The sequence below is a fragment of the Erpetoichthys calabaricus genome, chromosome 2 (genome assembly GCF_900747795.2).
Source record: "Erpetoichthys calabaricus chromosome 2, fErpCal1.3, whole genome shotgun sequence".
In the NCBI taxonomy this organism is placed as follows: Eukaryota; Metazoa; Chordata; class Cladistia; order Polypteriformes; family Polypteridae; genus Erpetoichthys; species Erpetoichthys calabaricus.
Genome location: NC_041395.2, coordinates 272,495,026 through 272,513,239, shown reverse-complemented (window position 1 = coordinate 272,513,239; position 18,214 = coordinate 272,495,026). Strand labels below are relative to the sequence as shown.

General features: G+C 38.7%; 1 protein-coding gene across 1 annotated transcript in view; it reads left to right on the top strand.

Annotated features, from left to right (window-relative positions):
* zcchc24 (zinc finger, CCHC domain containing 24) overlaps window positions 1-18,214 on the top strand; it is a 176,109-nt gene that overhangs the window by 138,847 nt on the left and 19,048 nt on the right. Inside the window, exon 3 of the mRNA XM_028795543.2 lies at window positions 11,218-11,382. Within this exon, the coding sequence (XP_028651376.1) occupies window positions 11,218-11,382 (165 nt within the window). The remainder of the gene's footprint in view (window positions 1-11,217; window positions 11,383-18,214) is intronic.

Genomic DNA, 18,214 nt, shown 5'->3' with positions numbered 1-18,214 from the left:
AAATGGGACACTGGATACTAGCGTGCATGTCTTTGGAAAAAGCCACACACAGACACAGAGAGAACGTTCCACCTCCACATAGATGGTGTGAGGAAAGAGCACTTTGACTACTCAGCCACTGTACTTGTACAATAAAAACAGATAGGCGTTTGGAGTTAAAACATTTATAGTAAGATGGTGTCTGGTTCACTTCCTTTCTTCAGCAATATGAAATACTTAAATAATAGAATTAATAGAATTTGTAACGCCTTGCTAAAATACCTACATTATGCCCATGAACAGGCCATTTTCATCCCTGCTGGTTTTTTTTCTGCAATAGGAGAATCATAGGGCAGAGCACTGGAATTCTGATGTAATGTTTTTCAGTGCCGCTTCCAACTGAGAAAACAACAGGCTTATTTGTGCGAGATTCCCAAGTGTTGGGAGTTCATCTGCCCGCGAGCAAGAATGTGCAACTGCACCACATAGAAAGAGAATTAAAAAGAGAAGAAGATGAAGGATTCAGCAAATTAGCCATCCTTGAAACATGCAGTTTCACTAGCATGCACCGAGAGCATCTTTCTTGGCAGGCAGAATTCCAAACATCACTGTAGGTGTGAGATAAAACGCTAATAATGTGAGTGGAGACTCTTGATGTTTAGGGATTAGGGGTTCAGCTCCAAATTACTTCTGGCACAGTGGCCGTGCACTCAAACTTTAATGAGCGCATAACCCGAGAACGTCTACAATTAACTCAGGCCTGTCACTTCAGAAAATGATTCAAAAGGTCACGTCAGTGCGCTGTGCTGCTAATAAAAGTAAAGCCTATAAAATCAAGGCAGAAAAAAACGTCACCCCAGGATTTGAAAAGAACAATTAGTAGGGCAAGGGAGCAACACCAGACAAGATGTTTCTCCCCCACAACACACTCACACAGTCTTTTGGGTATCCTGCCATTGCACACTTCCTCTGTTGTCAGTGTAGTTTACTGTGTGTGTCTATTTAAGAAGAAAGCTGTCGTCCACCAGAAAGTTCTCCCAGGTTTAGAGTTACAGTTAGGGTTAGATGCAAGGATAGACATCAGCCAGTCAGACTGCAGCAGCTCATGTGGCAGCATATCCTTTATTTATATGAATATTGCAGTTGGAATTGGCTTTCCACAATCCCCAGTGAGTTAGCTGAATAGATAGCTTAGCAAAATATGCATATACAATGATGTGAAAAAGTATTTGGTGATTTAGCATATTAACATTCAGAATTTGCATTGTATAATGTGTAGTTATGTTTGTGTATTACCCATATTTCTTATTTAACATGGAAGGTGCTGCTGAAGGGCGACAATGAAAGCTTTAAAGCTATAACACTGACGTCAAGGGAATACCTTATTGTACCTGACGATTAGAGTCATTTAACTCATTTAACAACAGCGATGCACCAGCAAAGATGAACTAATGAAACTCTATTAAAAGTGGAAGAGGGTAGTTTTCAAAACGTTGAAAGAATGAGGGGACTTCTCCAGTCACATTCCTACACTTGAAGACGTTACTGTAGCGCAGAAGATGCAGAAACCATGAAAGCATCCATGTCCACTCAACATCACCAATGTTATTCAAATCAGGAACCCAAGAAATATACCTTGCATATTACCTATTTGTTAGCCCATTGTTTCTTTACTGATGAGGACAACTAACATTCTTCTCATCCTTTCAGGGCTCAGTAATAAGATAAATCTTACTTCAAGCAAAAAACACCAAATAAACAGATTTTACTTTGTAATTATAAATATAACAAAGAAAACCCATATATTTGTCTAATGTTCATCTATCCATTTTGTTGCCGGCTCAATTTAGATCAGTTTGAGTATGATGACCCGAGGACTATGCGCTACGTATTCATGGACTTCTAGAAGCATTATTGTTGCCCAACTTTCTTAAAATGTGACGCCTCTCGCTAAAGTCAGATGATTGTCACGGGTGAGTGAGACCCGTAAAACAGGCCGAAAGTTATGCACAGCTGTAGGGCAGCCTGGTATAGACGTGAAAACACATCAGAAATTGTAATTGATCACTAAATGATAAGAATTATTAAACAGAGAATGTTTTTACAATTGTAAATAGTGAAATTCCCATAAAATGACCAAATAAATTCTATTGGGCTTTATGGCTTTAAAAAAGAGCAGCATTTGAACCAAATCAGCATGAGGCAGGAAATTAGAACAGTGATCCATAACACTCAGTGAAAGCAATGTTTGTATAAAAGAGGACCGGAAGACTGGAGGCCTTTGAAACTTAAGTAATGTAATTTGGGAATTTGCTTTTGATATCGGAATATAAAAGCATTTATATGTATTATGCAGATTCGTTGATCTCTCCTTTCATAGGAGCATAAAATTTCAAACGAAAGAGCCACTACGCTTCAGTTTTGCCCAAAGTCAGGCAGAACTCTAAATTAGATGTAGACAAGCATCGCGGGATGGACTGACACCCCACCCAGAGTTGGCTTCTGAATTGCATCGGATTCTGCTGCAGTGGCTTTGACTGCCTGTAAACTTAAACTGCATTGATTAGATAAAGTTAACGATTGGGTGGGTGACTATTCGCCACAACTAATTCATTTGGACAGATAGTACTAGAGACATACAGTACATGCCAGTGTACTATCTATCAGGGACCACATGCAATGAAATGTCTCTAGACAAACTGTCATGTTGCAACTAAAGTAATGTGAAATTGGTTTGCCTGTACTCAGCAGCATGTACAGTATATATAAATTTAAAAAAAGGCAATTTGAAAATTATGAGGTATAACCGCAATGGAAAAGCTGACTTTTGCAATGGCTTATGGGTAGTTCAAACACACATAGCGCAGTGTTCTGCCTTTAGTCTAGTAGTTGAAGCCAAGTTCAAATGAATATGGATTTCACCATTGTTTTGTTCTTTGGGCAGTAGGAGTGAAATCTGTTGAAGGATGCTGGCTTGTGAAGATCAGTAAGTTGTCTGGGTACCCATCTTGGGCAAACATTACAGTATCTCAAGTCATCACGCACTGTTTAATGTGCAGATCCATAGCTGATATCCAAATGTGCAGCAACAGCAGACAACGTAATCCTTTGGTCATTTGCCATGCCGGTGTGTTACATTTGGTTAGATTTTTAATGAGAATTGACTTGTTAAGAACTGATAAATTGTAAAGTTAAGTACTGTGTGCAGTAGTGCCATAAGGAGACTTGCCATGCTTATAGTAAGTACCTATCTCAGTGCTTTTTAAGAAAAACGTTGGCAGTGTGTTGGTGGAAAATATAAAGTAATGAACTTGGAACTCCTCCATTCAGGAAAAAGTAACAGTTCTAACATGAACAAATCTAAAAACATTTTCTGAACCTGCTTATTCCTGTAGTTTGTAAGGAAGTGGAGCCCATGTTGGCATTGTTAGCCACAAGACAGGAACCAACTCTGGAAGTGGTGCCTGTCCGTTGAAGGGTGCTCTCACTCACACAAGTCCAATTTGGGGAATAATCTGCACATCTCTGCAATTCGGAACTCCTGGGATTCTCACTGCCACTAACGCTGTACATCTCGCTTGTATATTGTTAAGAGCACACAAATTTATTAATCCGGGCCTGGCCTGTTCATTTAATAAAGTTACTTTGTTAATAAAAAAATCTTGTTTCCTAGAGATTTGAGTTTTAGAGATTTAGATTTTTGTCACCTATATACACAGGGAGGTACAGTGAAATGCAGTTCAGTAAGAAACCTGTACTGTGCAATAAAATTAAAAATGACAAATTAAAAATAAATATTAAAAGGTGCAGATTAAAAATACTCAAGTAATTGTGGCTGTGTGACACATATACAAATTTGAGGTATAATAATTAATAAATAGTTCTCAAATGCAGGCTTGTGAACCCTGAGTTAAACTTTATTCAGTAAATTGTAAGTCGTGCATTAAGCATTTGTTCTTCTAACTCCGTTTTTTTCTTAAACAGACTTCCCAAAGCTGTCGTTTTACCTTGCACAGGCATTGAGTTCAGTAGCAATAAGTAGGGTGAGCAGGGCTCATGAATGGAGCTCATGGCTCTTTAAGGCTTATTTAGGCACTGAACGTGATGTAGTCGTTACACTCCAGTCTGAGAAAATGCCATCTGCGTGACATTGTTGGCCACCAAAAGTGACATATTGCGTTTTTAGGAAATGATTAATTCCAAGTTCCATTAATCTTTAACTTGCATGTGTACCTTGTATTTATAAACTTTTGTATGTTATGTTTTGGTGTTGTTTTGTATTGAATAAGTTTCTTTTTCAATTGAAGCGATTGTATTGAACTTGTAATCTCCAATTCACATTTTTGGAGTCTGAATAACATTGCTTTTGTTATTAATTTGGGGAGCCCAAAGGGAAATCTCCACTGAAAAAAGACATTAAAGTCTCAGTGAAGTGAATTGAGTTTAGTTTAACAAGCAGGTAAAACTATATTTTAAATTTCTTGACTTGGGTCTATCTAGACCATTTTCTGTTTTTTTCAATAGAGTTTGATTGATTGTTTGTGCATTGGTTTGGTGTGTTTTCTGCTTAGTATTGTTTTCTGTTATAGACACTACAAGAGATTCATGTATATGATTGCAGCAAATAGAGAAACTGGCCTGAATAATAAAGGAGAGATTAAGAAAACTTAAAACATGACTTATCAACACAAGCTTAAACACGTATACTCGCTGACTCTCTTTATGCCATGTAAAAGTATTGTTATAGGACAAAATAAAGTCAAAGAGTTCAATTTAAAAAACTCCTCCTACTTTTTATGGTTTAAACTTCTTTTCTGTTGCATGCAGAAAGCCGCTAAGGAGTATCCACAAAGTGACCTGGGCTCATTGGCACTCGCCATGTTCACAGACAGCGGGTGTACTCTGTTCTTATCATATGAGTTGATACACTGTGTTTTATGCAGTGCCTCTCATAAGAGGCTTCACAAAGTCAACACGAGCACAATAATAAGCAAAACAAGATAACAACCACATCCAAGAAAAATTGCATCCCTGAGACTCTGGCTACATCCTGCAGATGTCTTGGCATCAAATCAGAATGTGAAAGCAGTGAGCAAATGTACAACAGAGGTGAATAAATGGCAGGATTGATAGATGAAAAGAAGTGTTGTACTATCTTAATATATTTCCACTTTTGAGTAAATTCTTAGCATAATCCTTCACTTAAGTATCGCAAGCAACACATAATAAGGTTGCCAAAAGCAGCTTGTTTAATGTAACCAAACCCACTAAGAATTCCACAAGTTCAATGTCACAACCCTGCTGGTCCTCACATGTGTCTTTCTAACTTGGTCACGTATTATAGATTATCACACAGATTTTGGAAAGTAACTTACATTTAAAATAACCATTTTTTCAAAAATGTCTATATAGTATAAAATGTAAATATGTGGTATACTATATACAGTATGTATGTTGTATAAAATTATAAACACACAGATTATTATTGTTTTGTATAAGGCTATTGTTTCCACATTACAGCCCTTTAAATCTTCTGTAGGTCTGACAGTAGTTTTTATTTTGAATTTTGAAGATGTCATTACTGCCCTCTGGTGGACTCTGAAGCAAAGTGTTAACAAATTACCACTTCTAGAAACTGAATAGTGTAGGTTCACGTGGAACAATATATATCAATTATATATTAGATACTGCGGTGGGTTAGCACCCTGCCCGGGATTGGTTCCTGCCTTGTGCCCTGTGTTGGCTGGGATTGGCTCCAGCAGACCCCCGTGACCCTGTGTTCGGATTCAGCGGGTTGGAAAATGGATGGATATATTATATAACTGTGCCAAACCAAAAAAAAAAAACCTCTAAACCAATAATAAGAGATTAGCATTATTTGACAAACATATAATATTTAGTATGAAATATGCCTAGCAAAGGTTTCCAGCAAAGCCACTATCTGAATTTTTAAATATGCAGCTATAGGTTGTGTCATGAAGAGCTGGCCTGTCGTAAAACTGCATAAACCATCTGGACAGACACAGACATGCAAACACACATTGTAAATATTTATAAATAAATGGAATGCTTCACTCCCCTGAAACTTAGTACATATTACTAATAATTATCACCAGCATCATCTGCACAGAGCTTGCAAAAGTTGATGGCTGCCTTGAGTCTGTTTTACTGTGTTAAACAAGAAGTGAGAGGGAGTTCATAAAGGATTGGGGTCTATCCAGGTACCCCGTTTAATGGAAGTGAAATCAAAAGTGTAAAATACAAGCTGTGACAGTGGATGGCGTTATACCAGCGCTTAACCCGACACAGACAAACACAGGAGGCATACTTATAAAAACATAAATGTTTTTATTTTTCTTCGCTCTTGTGGAACTTCTTCCCTGTCCCCACGAGCCCACAACACAGTCCCACCACTCCTCTCCGGCAAGCTTCATCCCCCGAGTGGTAGCGGCTGGCTACTTTTATAGCCTACCTGGAAGTGCTCCAGGTGTTTGATGACCTATTTCTGGCTGCATTTCCGGGTATGGCAGAAGAAACCCCCACATGGGCTCAGGAACAACTTCAGCACCCCCTGGCAGCACCCCCAGATCCCAACATGGAGCCCTGCTAGAATCTGAGGCGCCACTGCCACCCATGGGGGCTGCCATCTAACATCCCAGGGGAGGTACTGTTCTGTCCATGCTTGTTTCCCCGGACCGTACAAAGATGAGGTGTCCCGGCTGGGCAAAGGCCCTGGCCATTGGCCACAAAGCAAAATCCAACAGAAAGTACTGGGTGTGTGTTGCCCATTTACAGGCTGTGATTGGCGGCTCTTAAAGAGTCTGTTTTTCCTCAGTTAGGAACTTCTCCTGCTGGTGATGCGTCCTTCTTGGGTGCAGGTTTGCAAGTGACAGCTGGCTTTATCCACCATCATTCTTGAAGAAGGTTCTAGGGCAGAAGAGATAGGACTTTCAAGCAAAACCAAGAAGTGATGTTAAAAGTCATTGTAGGACTCATTTTCCAGTCTGTGGGTGAAAAAGAAGGAGGCATTAGTGCCCATAACTCCTCTGGCACGTGGAGCAGAGGTGTCTTCTTACCTGAGCCTTGTAGTTGCTCCCTATCTGCATGCGTGTGTCAAATTCCAGTTCTGCTAGGCTGTGTTCCTTGTGTCTTCGATCTTTGGTTCACTATTTTTGATAATATACAGACAAAATGGTGGACTATGTAAATAACAATAGGATTTATAATCCTGTGGTACCTAATAATAATAATAATAAAGGGGCAGTATGACAGTCCATAAAGGCTGATGATTTTGTTCCTAGTAGACTAAATCGGCAGGACAGCAGAAGGAACATTTATCACAGATTATAGAGTCAGAACATTTTACTCTGTTTAAAATAAGGTATAAATAAAACGACATGTTCATCTTGCTTGATGTTGGTTCAGACTAATATTTCCTATCATTTTGCAAAGATGAAACTGGGCAAATGCATATAATTAAGCCCTATATCACCCACACAGATATTTTAAGGAATGTTTTTCTTAGTAATAATCCACGCAGCTCTTTTAAGTGATCAAGCGCATTCCAGCTGTTCAAGAAACACCGAACACCTCCATGTAGACATGACTGGATGACTTGAGCAGATTACATTTGACATCCTATGATCCCTTAAATTCTGTAAAATTATAGATGGGAATGAAAAGCCTTTCGTCTAAAAGTGACCACAATGAAGGTAATAAAAATCAGCCGGAGAATAGCCGGAAACGGCAGGAATTTTTCCAGCAAGCCACTAATATAAGATGGAATAATTTAATGGGAACCATCTGTCTTCTCTGTGTTTCCTAGCAAAGGTGGTTCCATTTATTCATCTCTCGTGGAGTTGCTATGTTGGTTTGCAGGATTTTGATAAATGAGTTTCTCCTTTCTTCCTGGTTTTCTCCCATTTCTGTCTCCTTTGCTTATTTGCACATGTGTATTGTAATTAGACAAAGTGAAGCCATCAGCTCACCCATGGTTCTGTTCCTTTTTATTTTCCAACACCACCCTTCAATGAACTGTGAAAGGTGCTACATAGAATAAACATGGATTGGAGGGAATATAAAATAAAACAACGTTTTTTCACTTTATCGTAACCTTGTTGTAGTTCAGTTTTACAGTATGGAGGGAGGAGCTGCTAGCAAAGTCAAACCACCCTGAGTCTTGGAGTAATTATATTTGTAAATTATGTTGTGCAGGGGCGGCCACCATTGGGCATTTAATGAGTACGATTTTCCCTCATTCTGACCTGCCAAAACTTATTGATGCAAGAGGCCAGCAAAAGCTGTTACATCTGGTACAAACCAAAAGAAGGGCTACTGTGGCACAAATCACAGATAATTTTAACGTTGTGTATGGAAATAATGTGTCACGACATATAGTGCATCAGACTATGGCACTTGTGGGACTGTGCAGCTGCAGGCCAATCAGTGTGCCCATTTTTATGCCTGTCCACTGTAAAAAGTATCTACAATGGGAACTTGAGTATCAGAACTGAACCTTAGATTAATGGAAGAAGGTTGCCTGGTCTAATGAAGCCCATTTTCTGTGTATCATGTGGACTACCAGGTATGTGTGGGTCGTTTACCTGGGGAAGAGATGGCACCAGGATGCACTGTGAGAAGAAGAAATGGCATTGGACGGAATGTGTTGTTTTGGGCAGTGTTTTGCTGGGGAGCCCTGTGTCCGGGAATTCATGTGGATGGTGATTTAATGTGTAATGCCTAACTAAACATGGCTGCAAACCAGGCACATGGCAACAATATTCCTTGAAGTAAGTGGCATCTTTCATCAGGATAATGTGCCCTGCCGCACTGTAAGAGTTGCTCAGGAATGGTTTGAGGAATGTAACGCCACCAAATTTCCCAAATCCCAAGCCAACAGTGCATCTGTGGGATGTATTGAAAGAACACCTCATTGAGAAGAAACAGCATATTAAGGAGACGTTCATAATGTTTAGGCTCATCAGTACATACTATGCTATGCATACAGTCCTTTTGTCTGTATCCACTATCATAGCCAGTCAGGATGTTGGTAACACCATTTAATTAAATAAAAGTTTGCAAAACATCAGAGCAAAGAAAAATACAGAGGACCAAAGTGGTTAAATAATCAGCTTCTTAGCCTGCATCAACAAAAGATCTGTCCTCTACAAGATCTGGGTGCAGAGTGAACACTGACCTCCTGTTGGACATTGGTTTATATAGTAGCTGGCACGGGGGATGGGGGACCATAAGTTGTGACATGGACTTGTGTCATCAGAGTTTGCCTGTGAAATCTTTCTCTTTTTTAGGGGAAACAAAACAAGGGTCATTAAAGACCCAGCATTATCCTTCCCCATCTCTTTTACCTGCTCAAAGCCTGTAAACTGTTCCATTGGCATGTGTGTGTGTGTCACACTATTTACCTATCTGTCCATGTATATGTCTATCTGTCCAGATACCGTATCTATTTATGGTACTCACATTCAGTAGATTATTTCTTTTTTCTTTTTTACATGTTATTAATGTTTCAGGAGCTTCTGAACACTTCCACTGTGACAGTTTTATAATTTAATGAAGCCTGTGAGGTATTAGTTACTGCTAGTAATGACATATGAAGCACTCTAGCAGTGAGTGTGTGTGTCACCTTGGAAAACTCTTTCAGTTAGAGTAAAAGGCAATACCAGCTTTTATTGGTTAGTCTGCAGTCTGAAATAAACAAGGACTGTGGGCTTTGAACACGTCTAGCATTGTGCGCTCCCTTTTAAAACAGCTGCTCGCTGCATTTTATATTTTAGCCAGTCCTGTTTTTTTTTTACTGAACTTTTCTTTTCTCCTCTGCTAGTCCCTGCCAGTATTTTGTTTCACGACATAAGCACATCTGCAATTTTATTTATTAAAATGTGACATTTTTTTCTCCCCCTGTTTTGCTTATTTTCTGTTTTGGAGAATGGTTTGGCAAAGAAATGTGACAGCTTGATGGCGCCATAATTCAAAGGCAAAAACTTCTAAAGCACTTCCTTTGTGAGCCTCTGAGTGCCATGCTTTTAAATACACTAATATAGAAAGCGTCAAGCGGGACCAAAAGCAGACATAAAAGCTTCATGTAACCAGATATTTATTAAACTACACACCCTGCCACTCAGGGCTACCATCCAGATGTTACATATTATCAAAGGACAGTTGTAAGCATGGCAGTAAAATGCATAGCACACTGCAGGTTATTTTTTGATAGGTCACAAGAATCACAAGAACCGAGGATAAAGTTTCAAATCATTAATCCAATGAATGCAGGTCTTATGAATTTGGAAGTTGGAGACCTTACATTTGTCATCTTTATTTGGCATATTTGCCTTTAGCTGACTGAATTATGTTAACAGTAGTGATAGATGGTGAAAAATATTCAGGGCAACAGGATGGATCTCTTTTTTTTGTAAGTGTGGTTACTGTTTTTACTCTAGCATGTTAAGATTCATATGTAACTTTGTACAATTGCCCATACTGCTTAAAGAAAAGAAACATAACATTGCAGGAATATGACCTGTGGAATCAATCTACAGTCGGTTCAGTCCAGCTTTCACACAGGCACTTTACATCTATCTATCTATCTATCTATCTATCTATCTATCTATCTATCTATCTATCTATCTATCTATCTATCTATCTATCTATCTATCTATCTATCTATCTATCTATCTATCTATCTATCTATCTATCTATCTATCTATCTATCTATCTATCTATCTATCATGCCTTTCCTTTATGTCTATCATTTAATATTTTAATATATATGTAGTTGCCACTTCCTGAAATGTAAGCCAGTTGACCTGAAGTCATTTAGCATGATTATAAACTCTTATAGACCATTGTTTTCCAAGATAATATTAGTCACAGCTCACATGATTTACTGTGTAGATTATGTTACGTGGTGAGTTTTGCCTATATTTTCAAATAATATTTCGACTAAATCCATGTGTGCTAACAAATGTGTGATTAGCAGCTTAATGACAAACCTGAAATTATACTGGGATAAAGAATGTAATTCACTTTGTAATCCAAGTTAATCTGAGGCGTGTGGCTTCTTCAAATGTAGGTTTAGCACGTAACACACATTTACAACATCACACACACAAAATGTTTTCTGGATAATGGAGCTTAGCAGGACAGATAGCTTTGATCTCGTACTTGTGTTCATTCGTAAAATCAACAGTCACTTTATTTATTTTTTGTCTTCTCTATTAGGCTCGTCCAAAGGGAGAAGGTCTAACTCCATATCAGGGCAAGAAACGCTGCTTTGGAGAGTACAAGTGTCCCAAATGCAAGAGGAAGTGGATGAGTGGAAACTCATGGGCTAACATGGGACAAGAATGTATCAAATGTCATATCAACGTGTATCCACACAAACAGGTAATTGGAAACAGACAATAGAGACAGTCATCTCCATGACACGGTGTCAACAAACACCTGCTGATTGTATAGGATCTGCAATTTAATGATTAATCATTTATAACACATAGTTACACCAGTGTGAATCATAATGTGTTTTTGGGTGGACCAATGACAGCAGTTCAGATGAATCGTTCTTCACAGAATTTTCGTAAGTGATTTGGGTTGTTGTGGTTGGAAGAGGATTATAGCAGTCTGTATAACTCAGCATTGCCAGACTGACTTCGAATAACTCACCCATCCATTTACTAAAACTACTAAATCCATTTTTAGTTTTACTTGGAGGTAACAGTGTAAGGGTGCAAGGCCAAAATAAATCTTGAATGGATTGCCAGAGCACCACAGGGTGCTCTCAGATTAGAGTCACCAATTGACCAAACAAGCAAACCTTTAGGATTTGAGTAGAATCAAAAATAGGAAAAACTCAAAAGGACATGGGGAGAATGTGAAGAATTGGACAGAGCAAGGAGTCTTCTGGAGCAGAGAGCCATCAATGCTAACCTCTGTGCCACAGTGCGGCCCCTTCGGTAAAAATCAAGAGCAAAAGAAAGAATCCGAACATGAACTCTAGGCTAACAACTAGAATAACTAGATACTGTATGCTGAAAGAGTGAGCGTGGGTGTGAGTGTAACCTGAGGACTGGCGTTCCATCCAGAATTAGTTCCTGCCTTGCACTCAATAAAATGAATTAATAGATGAATGGATTAACTAGATATGTTTGGCAGTTACCATGAAATGGGCTGAGCCAGCAAGTATTTCATTCAGGGTGCATAGATGTCATTTCTTTGTGTTACAACATTGTGACTGATATCCTAATACAGGCATTTTGAACTTTGTGACTGGCATTTCAATGTTTAAGAGCATCATCATTAGACTCAGCAAATGCATGCAAGTTCAGACTTTGTTCGTGGTTGTCCAAGATTACTTTAAATTAAAAAATAAGGAGTACAAAACATACCTGCAAAACCTACACAACCGATAAAAAAACGTATAGAATGACTACAGATAAACTGTTCCCTTTGGCAGGTGTTCATAACCCCCGAAGATGAAGTGCTACCATGTGCAAATTCAAATTACGTATGATTTCCGATTCAATGTCGATCAACATCAATTATTTCTTTGGTGCACGATGTATGAGGTGCTCCATCACACTTCCAGGAGACTGTTTCAATCTTAGGCTGTCTTTGTGCACATTACATGTTCTCTGTATATATGTAGTTTTTTTACTCCAGGTACTCCCAGACCTGATTATTTGAAGGCTAATTTAATTGGTGAGTGACATGTGATTTGATGTAGGTGTACAGTATGTGGGTTTGTGCAGGACTGTGAGTGTTGATGATCTGATGTTCTGTTCAGGGTTGACTCTTGTGCTGCCAGGACAGACTCAACCTCCTGACAATCCTGAATTTGTAGATAGATAGATAGATAGATAGATAGATAGATAGATAGATAGATAGATAGATAGATAGATAGATAGATAGATAGATAGATAGATAGATAGATAGATAGATAGATCACATTGTTTCTACAACATCCATGTTAATTAAAGGATGTCTGTGTGTGTCTGTCAAGTTGCTATGTCACTGTCATTTCAACAAATAGGGCAACACAATCATTTGTAGTAATAAAATGCATTGCATTTGTCATTTCAACAGATGGGGCATCAAAAACTATAGTGGCTTTAACGAATCCCGCACCAAATGGTATATAACAAAGCAATGGTGCACTGCACACATTAACGCTGAGGTCTACATTGATTATTTAGATTTCAGCATATGTTAGATGGGTAGCAGAGCAAGTTTTTATGATAATATTATAAACATGTTGCCAGTTTAGTGATCCCTTGTTTTGAATGTTCCTTTTTAAGTCTTTGCCACCATATCTTTTTGCTTTTTCCTGACACTAGTGAAACTCACTTGAGTCATTAGTTGCCTTTAACCATCTAAGACAAAGTATGAACAGTTGTGCATTTAGAGATGCCTCCTTCAGCACGACATATGTACACAGTTTGTTACATGGTACATGTCATGTCATTTGGTCCTTTCCTTCAAATGTACCTTGTGAACCAGTGTGCCTTTGCTGACTAGATGTCTTTTGGGAGGTGGTCAATTCTTGATATTCCTGTTTGGTAGGATTGTGGTTTGTCATACAATTACTGCAGCTCATCTGCCTCTCAGTAATGTGCCATGTTCAAAGACACACCTTTTAAATCCATAGTTTCGTGAATTTTCCATTAGAACAGCATGTATTGTCTGCATATATGATGCTTTTACTATTGAAACAGACAATTATGTGGGACAGTCAGACTTACCTAATAAAGTGGTAAATTACTGAAAATATACTTATGCATACTGCTATTACGAATTACATAAGTAAATTTGAGTTCCTTCAGTTTCAGGCTGATGTCTTGCATAGAACCTTTAGCAAAGAATCACTCATTCATTCATTACTGACCCCACTTCAACAGTTTCAGGATTACAATGGCCAAGGTCTATCCTGGCAGCATCAGGCAAGGCAAGGCAGGGCCCATCCCTACATGAGGTCACTAGTCCACTAGGGGGCATACCGTACTCAAACACTCACACTCTCTTACAGGGTTATTTTGACTCACCCATTAAACTAAATTGATCCACTTCACAGTAACAGCCACAAGTGAGAACAGAAACTCTTTGCCCCATCCTGAAGAATATTTTGTGATTTAGTCATGTGTGCTTATTAGACATAAATGACTTTTTAAAAGGCATGTAAATTAGAAAATGTTTTAAAGATTATTAAACTTGAAGAGCGCGTTACAATATGCAAAACACAAGCTAATCCAAATGCAATCAGTACAACATTAAAAAAATGCTCATCAACACTTAAACACCAACCCCGTTGAACATAAAGCCCCTTATAAAACACATCCTCTCATATATTAAAACATCCAAAGTAAACCCCAACAGAGGCAGAGGCCGGATTATTTTGAAACAACATTAAGGAATTCTTGCCAGAAAACGCTGCACCGTTCCTTACAAAGAAAACTTGTTTTTAATTTTCTAGCTTTGGATAATGCTAAGGGGCGGCATGGTGGCGCAGTGGGTAGCGCTGCTGCCTCGCAGTTGGGAGACCTGGGGACCTGGGTTCGCTTCCCGGATCCTCCCTGCGTGGAGTTTGCATGTTCTCCCCGTGTCTGCGTGGGTTTCCTCCTGGCGCTCTGGTTTCCTCCCACAGTCCAAAGACATGCAGGTTAGGTGGATTGGTGATTCTAAATTGGCCCTAGTGTGTGCTTGGTGTGTGGGTGTGTGTGTGTGTGTGTGTGTGTGTGTGTGTGTTTGTGTGTCCTGCAGTGGGTTGGTACCCTGCCCAGGATTGTTTCCTGCCTTGTGCTCTGTGTTGGCTGGGATTGGCTCCAGCAGACCCCCGTGACCCTGTGTTCGGATTCAGCGGGTTGGAAAATGGATGGATGGATGGATAATACTAATAGTAATTAAGACTTGAATTCTGCAAGAAATTTCACTTTTCTAGTGGAATAGATAACACAGTTATCCGGATAATACAAATAGAAATTAATAGAATCGCAGTGATGTTCTTTAAACTGTAGTACTAAATATTACCACAGGTGCGAGTCAGATGTATGAAATAATAAAGAACAATGAAACAACAAGTGTACATATAAGCAATGTAGCAACTAATTACATCAGATTTGAAAACAGAAAAAAAAAACAACTTAAACTAAAATTTAATTGAAATAAAGAAACGATTAGTAAATCTTCACAACAGAATCAAATTCACAATTGTACAATGTTATTTATAAATATAAATTCGGCACATTTAATTTAAAGTTGCCATTTGCTGGTTTTGACAGTTAAGTGAAGTAAAATGAAAAAATATATATGAAACCAGTAAAGACAGAACAATGTGAATATCTTATTTTTAGAACATAATAGGACAATGGAAGATTAAAATAAGTTAGGTCCCTTCTGATCAAACTTGTAGATAACAATAATAGTTTATGAAGGACTTATGCATTTGAAAGCAAAGAATGCCATACACATGCTCAATTTAGAGGTTTCAAAAGGTCTGGACATCTAATGGCATCCATGAATTAAATACCATGTAAGTTAAAGAAGGCTTGGATGTATAAGCAGCAGAGAACAGATCTCAGCCTTAAATGTTTCCTAACATGTTTTAACTGAGTGATGGATGACCTGATTGCTAGTTAATCGTTGATTGTTATCAATTTTATCCTTTAACTTTATATCTAATCTGCACTGAGGGCCATCCTGAAGCACGTCATATACACCGTGCACAGCTTCATGGATTGGTATTTAGAATTTTGGAATAAAGGCAGATGAAGTGTCGTAGTTTTAATAAAAAAGTGAGAGCTGCCTTGAAGTTCCACTCTAATGATTATGTCAATGAACAAACAGAAAATAAACTGCTATTAACTGAATACTTTTAAGATATTTTCTAACTAATGTCATGTCATAATTTTACTCATAATAAAGAATATTGAGGTATCAGCACAAAGGGCCACTATAGACAAAGCCTTTATTTAAAATAATTCAGCCACATTTTAGACATGTTGTCTGCAATTTGGAGAAGCAGCAGCAGAAAGGCTTTCCTGTGTTTCAGATTCATTACTGAAGTTATTATTGCAAAAACCAAATAGGCCATAACTGTGCAAAATGGTCATGTTTACTAAAAGGAGATTAATTTTTCATCTGTATGTGATTATGTTCAGCTGAGTAGACTGTAAAAAATTATTGTTTTTTCAATACCGTTAAAGCGTTTAGTCCAGGGCGGTCTCACGTAGACCTCAGTGTTTTAGGTTAGCATTTTTTTTAGTGAGAAAATGACTAGAACCACATTTCTATCATAGTTTACTGAAAATGTGCCATGACAGATTAGTTTTTCAGCCCATTTCAATTTATACATGTAACCCAATAATGCAAAATGGAGACTGAAATCTCTTTGTGGGATTAAATAAAGTCCTGTTATCATTACTGCAAATACAAATGAGTAATTATTATTATAATGTAAATTATACAGAAATAATGTGCAAGATACAACAACTAATAAAATAGGGGAAAATGATGACTATTACAAGAATGATTTTAGTTATCCCTTAGGGAGCTGAATGAACTAGGAGATAGCAAGGTGTTTTGACTGAGACAACCAAACACGTCTACGTGGCAGAGGATGCAAAGCAAAGGAGTAAGGCAAGATTTGCCCACTTTCTTGTTTATGTGTTATTATTTTTCCACTTACGCCTTTTTCCTGCAACCTGGTTATAATGATGACATTATATTGTATTTTACTATTATAGGATGAACTGCCTAATCCATTTCACAAAATCAGATGGACTGGCGCCCTGTCCGGGGGTTGTTCCTACCTTGTGTCCCATGCTTGCTGGGATGGGCTCCAGCTTACCCACGACCCTGCCAAGGATAAAGTCCGTTTGGAAAACAGATAGAGGGATGGATTAATACATTTCATGATCATAGGGAGTCAGAGCCTGTCCCAGCAACACTGGAAACCCGGTCCTTTCAGCTATGAGGAAGAAGCCATTATGCAACTGTGCTGCCCTATATAATCATTATAACAGAGAGATTTGACTATTAAAAGGGTAGATTCCATGGATACTTTTGGCTGCTTGTCACTCCATTCTTCTCACACTTTTACCTACTCAAGACCTCCGCTTTATTCATGTTATTACGTACTCAAGAATACAAGGGAGTTGGAAGATAGTCCAGCAGCAGAGGGTGATAGCTGAACATCAGCCTTATTGGACACACATAAATATCAAGGGCAGCACAGTCGGTAACCTCACTATCTAATGGATCCAGCATTCTGGTTTTAAACTCCGAGCCCGGACTTGGTGCAATTTTCACACTTTCCCTATGCCTGCAAAGATTCTCCTCCAGGTACCCTGGTTTTCTTTCTATATATCTCCAAAACACGAGCAACTTAGGCTACGTCCACACTACTAGAAACAGCGAAAATGATCTCTCTCCACACTAGCATTTTCACATCATTCACAATGTATCTCTGTCAATACTTGAATGACTGAAACCAAATATGATGTAGGTGTTCACCTACACTGGGCATGCATGCATCGGCGAAAACAGGAGGAGGAAGTGTCCTCCACGCTAGACATACATCTGTAGCTTCCATTTACTCACAGAGAAAAAACAAAATTTCAATGCATACAGGTAAGCAACAAGTACCATGGAAAGCAACTCGCCTATGTCCGCCATGCTGGAATATGGTTTTCTTCCATGCAGGGTGACCAGTCAGTAAGTGAGACATGGTAATGAGCAGGATCCAATCAGGGAAAGGCTAAATAATAAGCATGAACCAATGAGAGCAGGCTTAGAGTAACTGTTTACACCCATCCACAGTATAATGCTGATCGAGCGTTTTCAGAAGTATACGGCTCTGGAGAGCATTTTCAAAAATTTATTTTTCAGGGGTAAAAAACCTGGAGGAAGTGTCAGCAAAAGGCAAAAACAGAAACTAATGCGTTTGCATTTTTTGACGAAAACATAGTAGTGTGGACGTAGCCTTAGTTTAATTGTGACTTCAAACAGACCCTTGCATGACTGAATGTGTGTGAGTGGTCCCTGCATTGGACTGGCACGCTGTCCAGGGTTCATTCCTGTTTTCGTGCACAGCGCTAGGCTTCAAACACGCGTGACTCTGATTTAGCATAAATATCAACATACAGAGCCACCCCAAGAAGATCTGTGTGTCACCAAGATGAGAACACTTGGTATGAACACAGATGGGACCACAGTATAACAGTCCAAG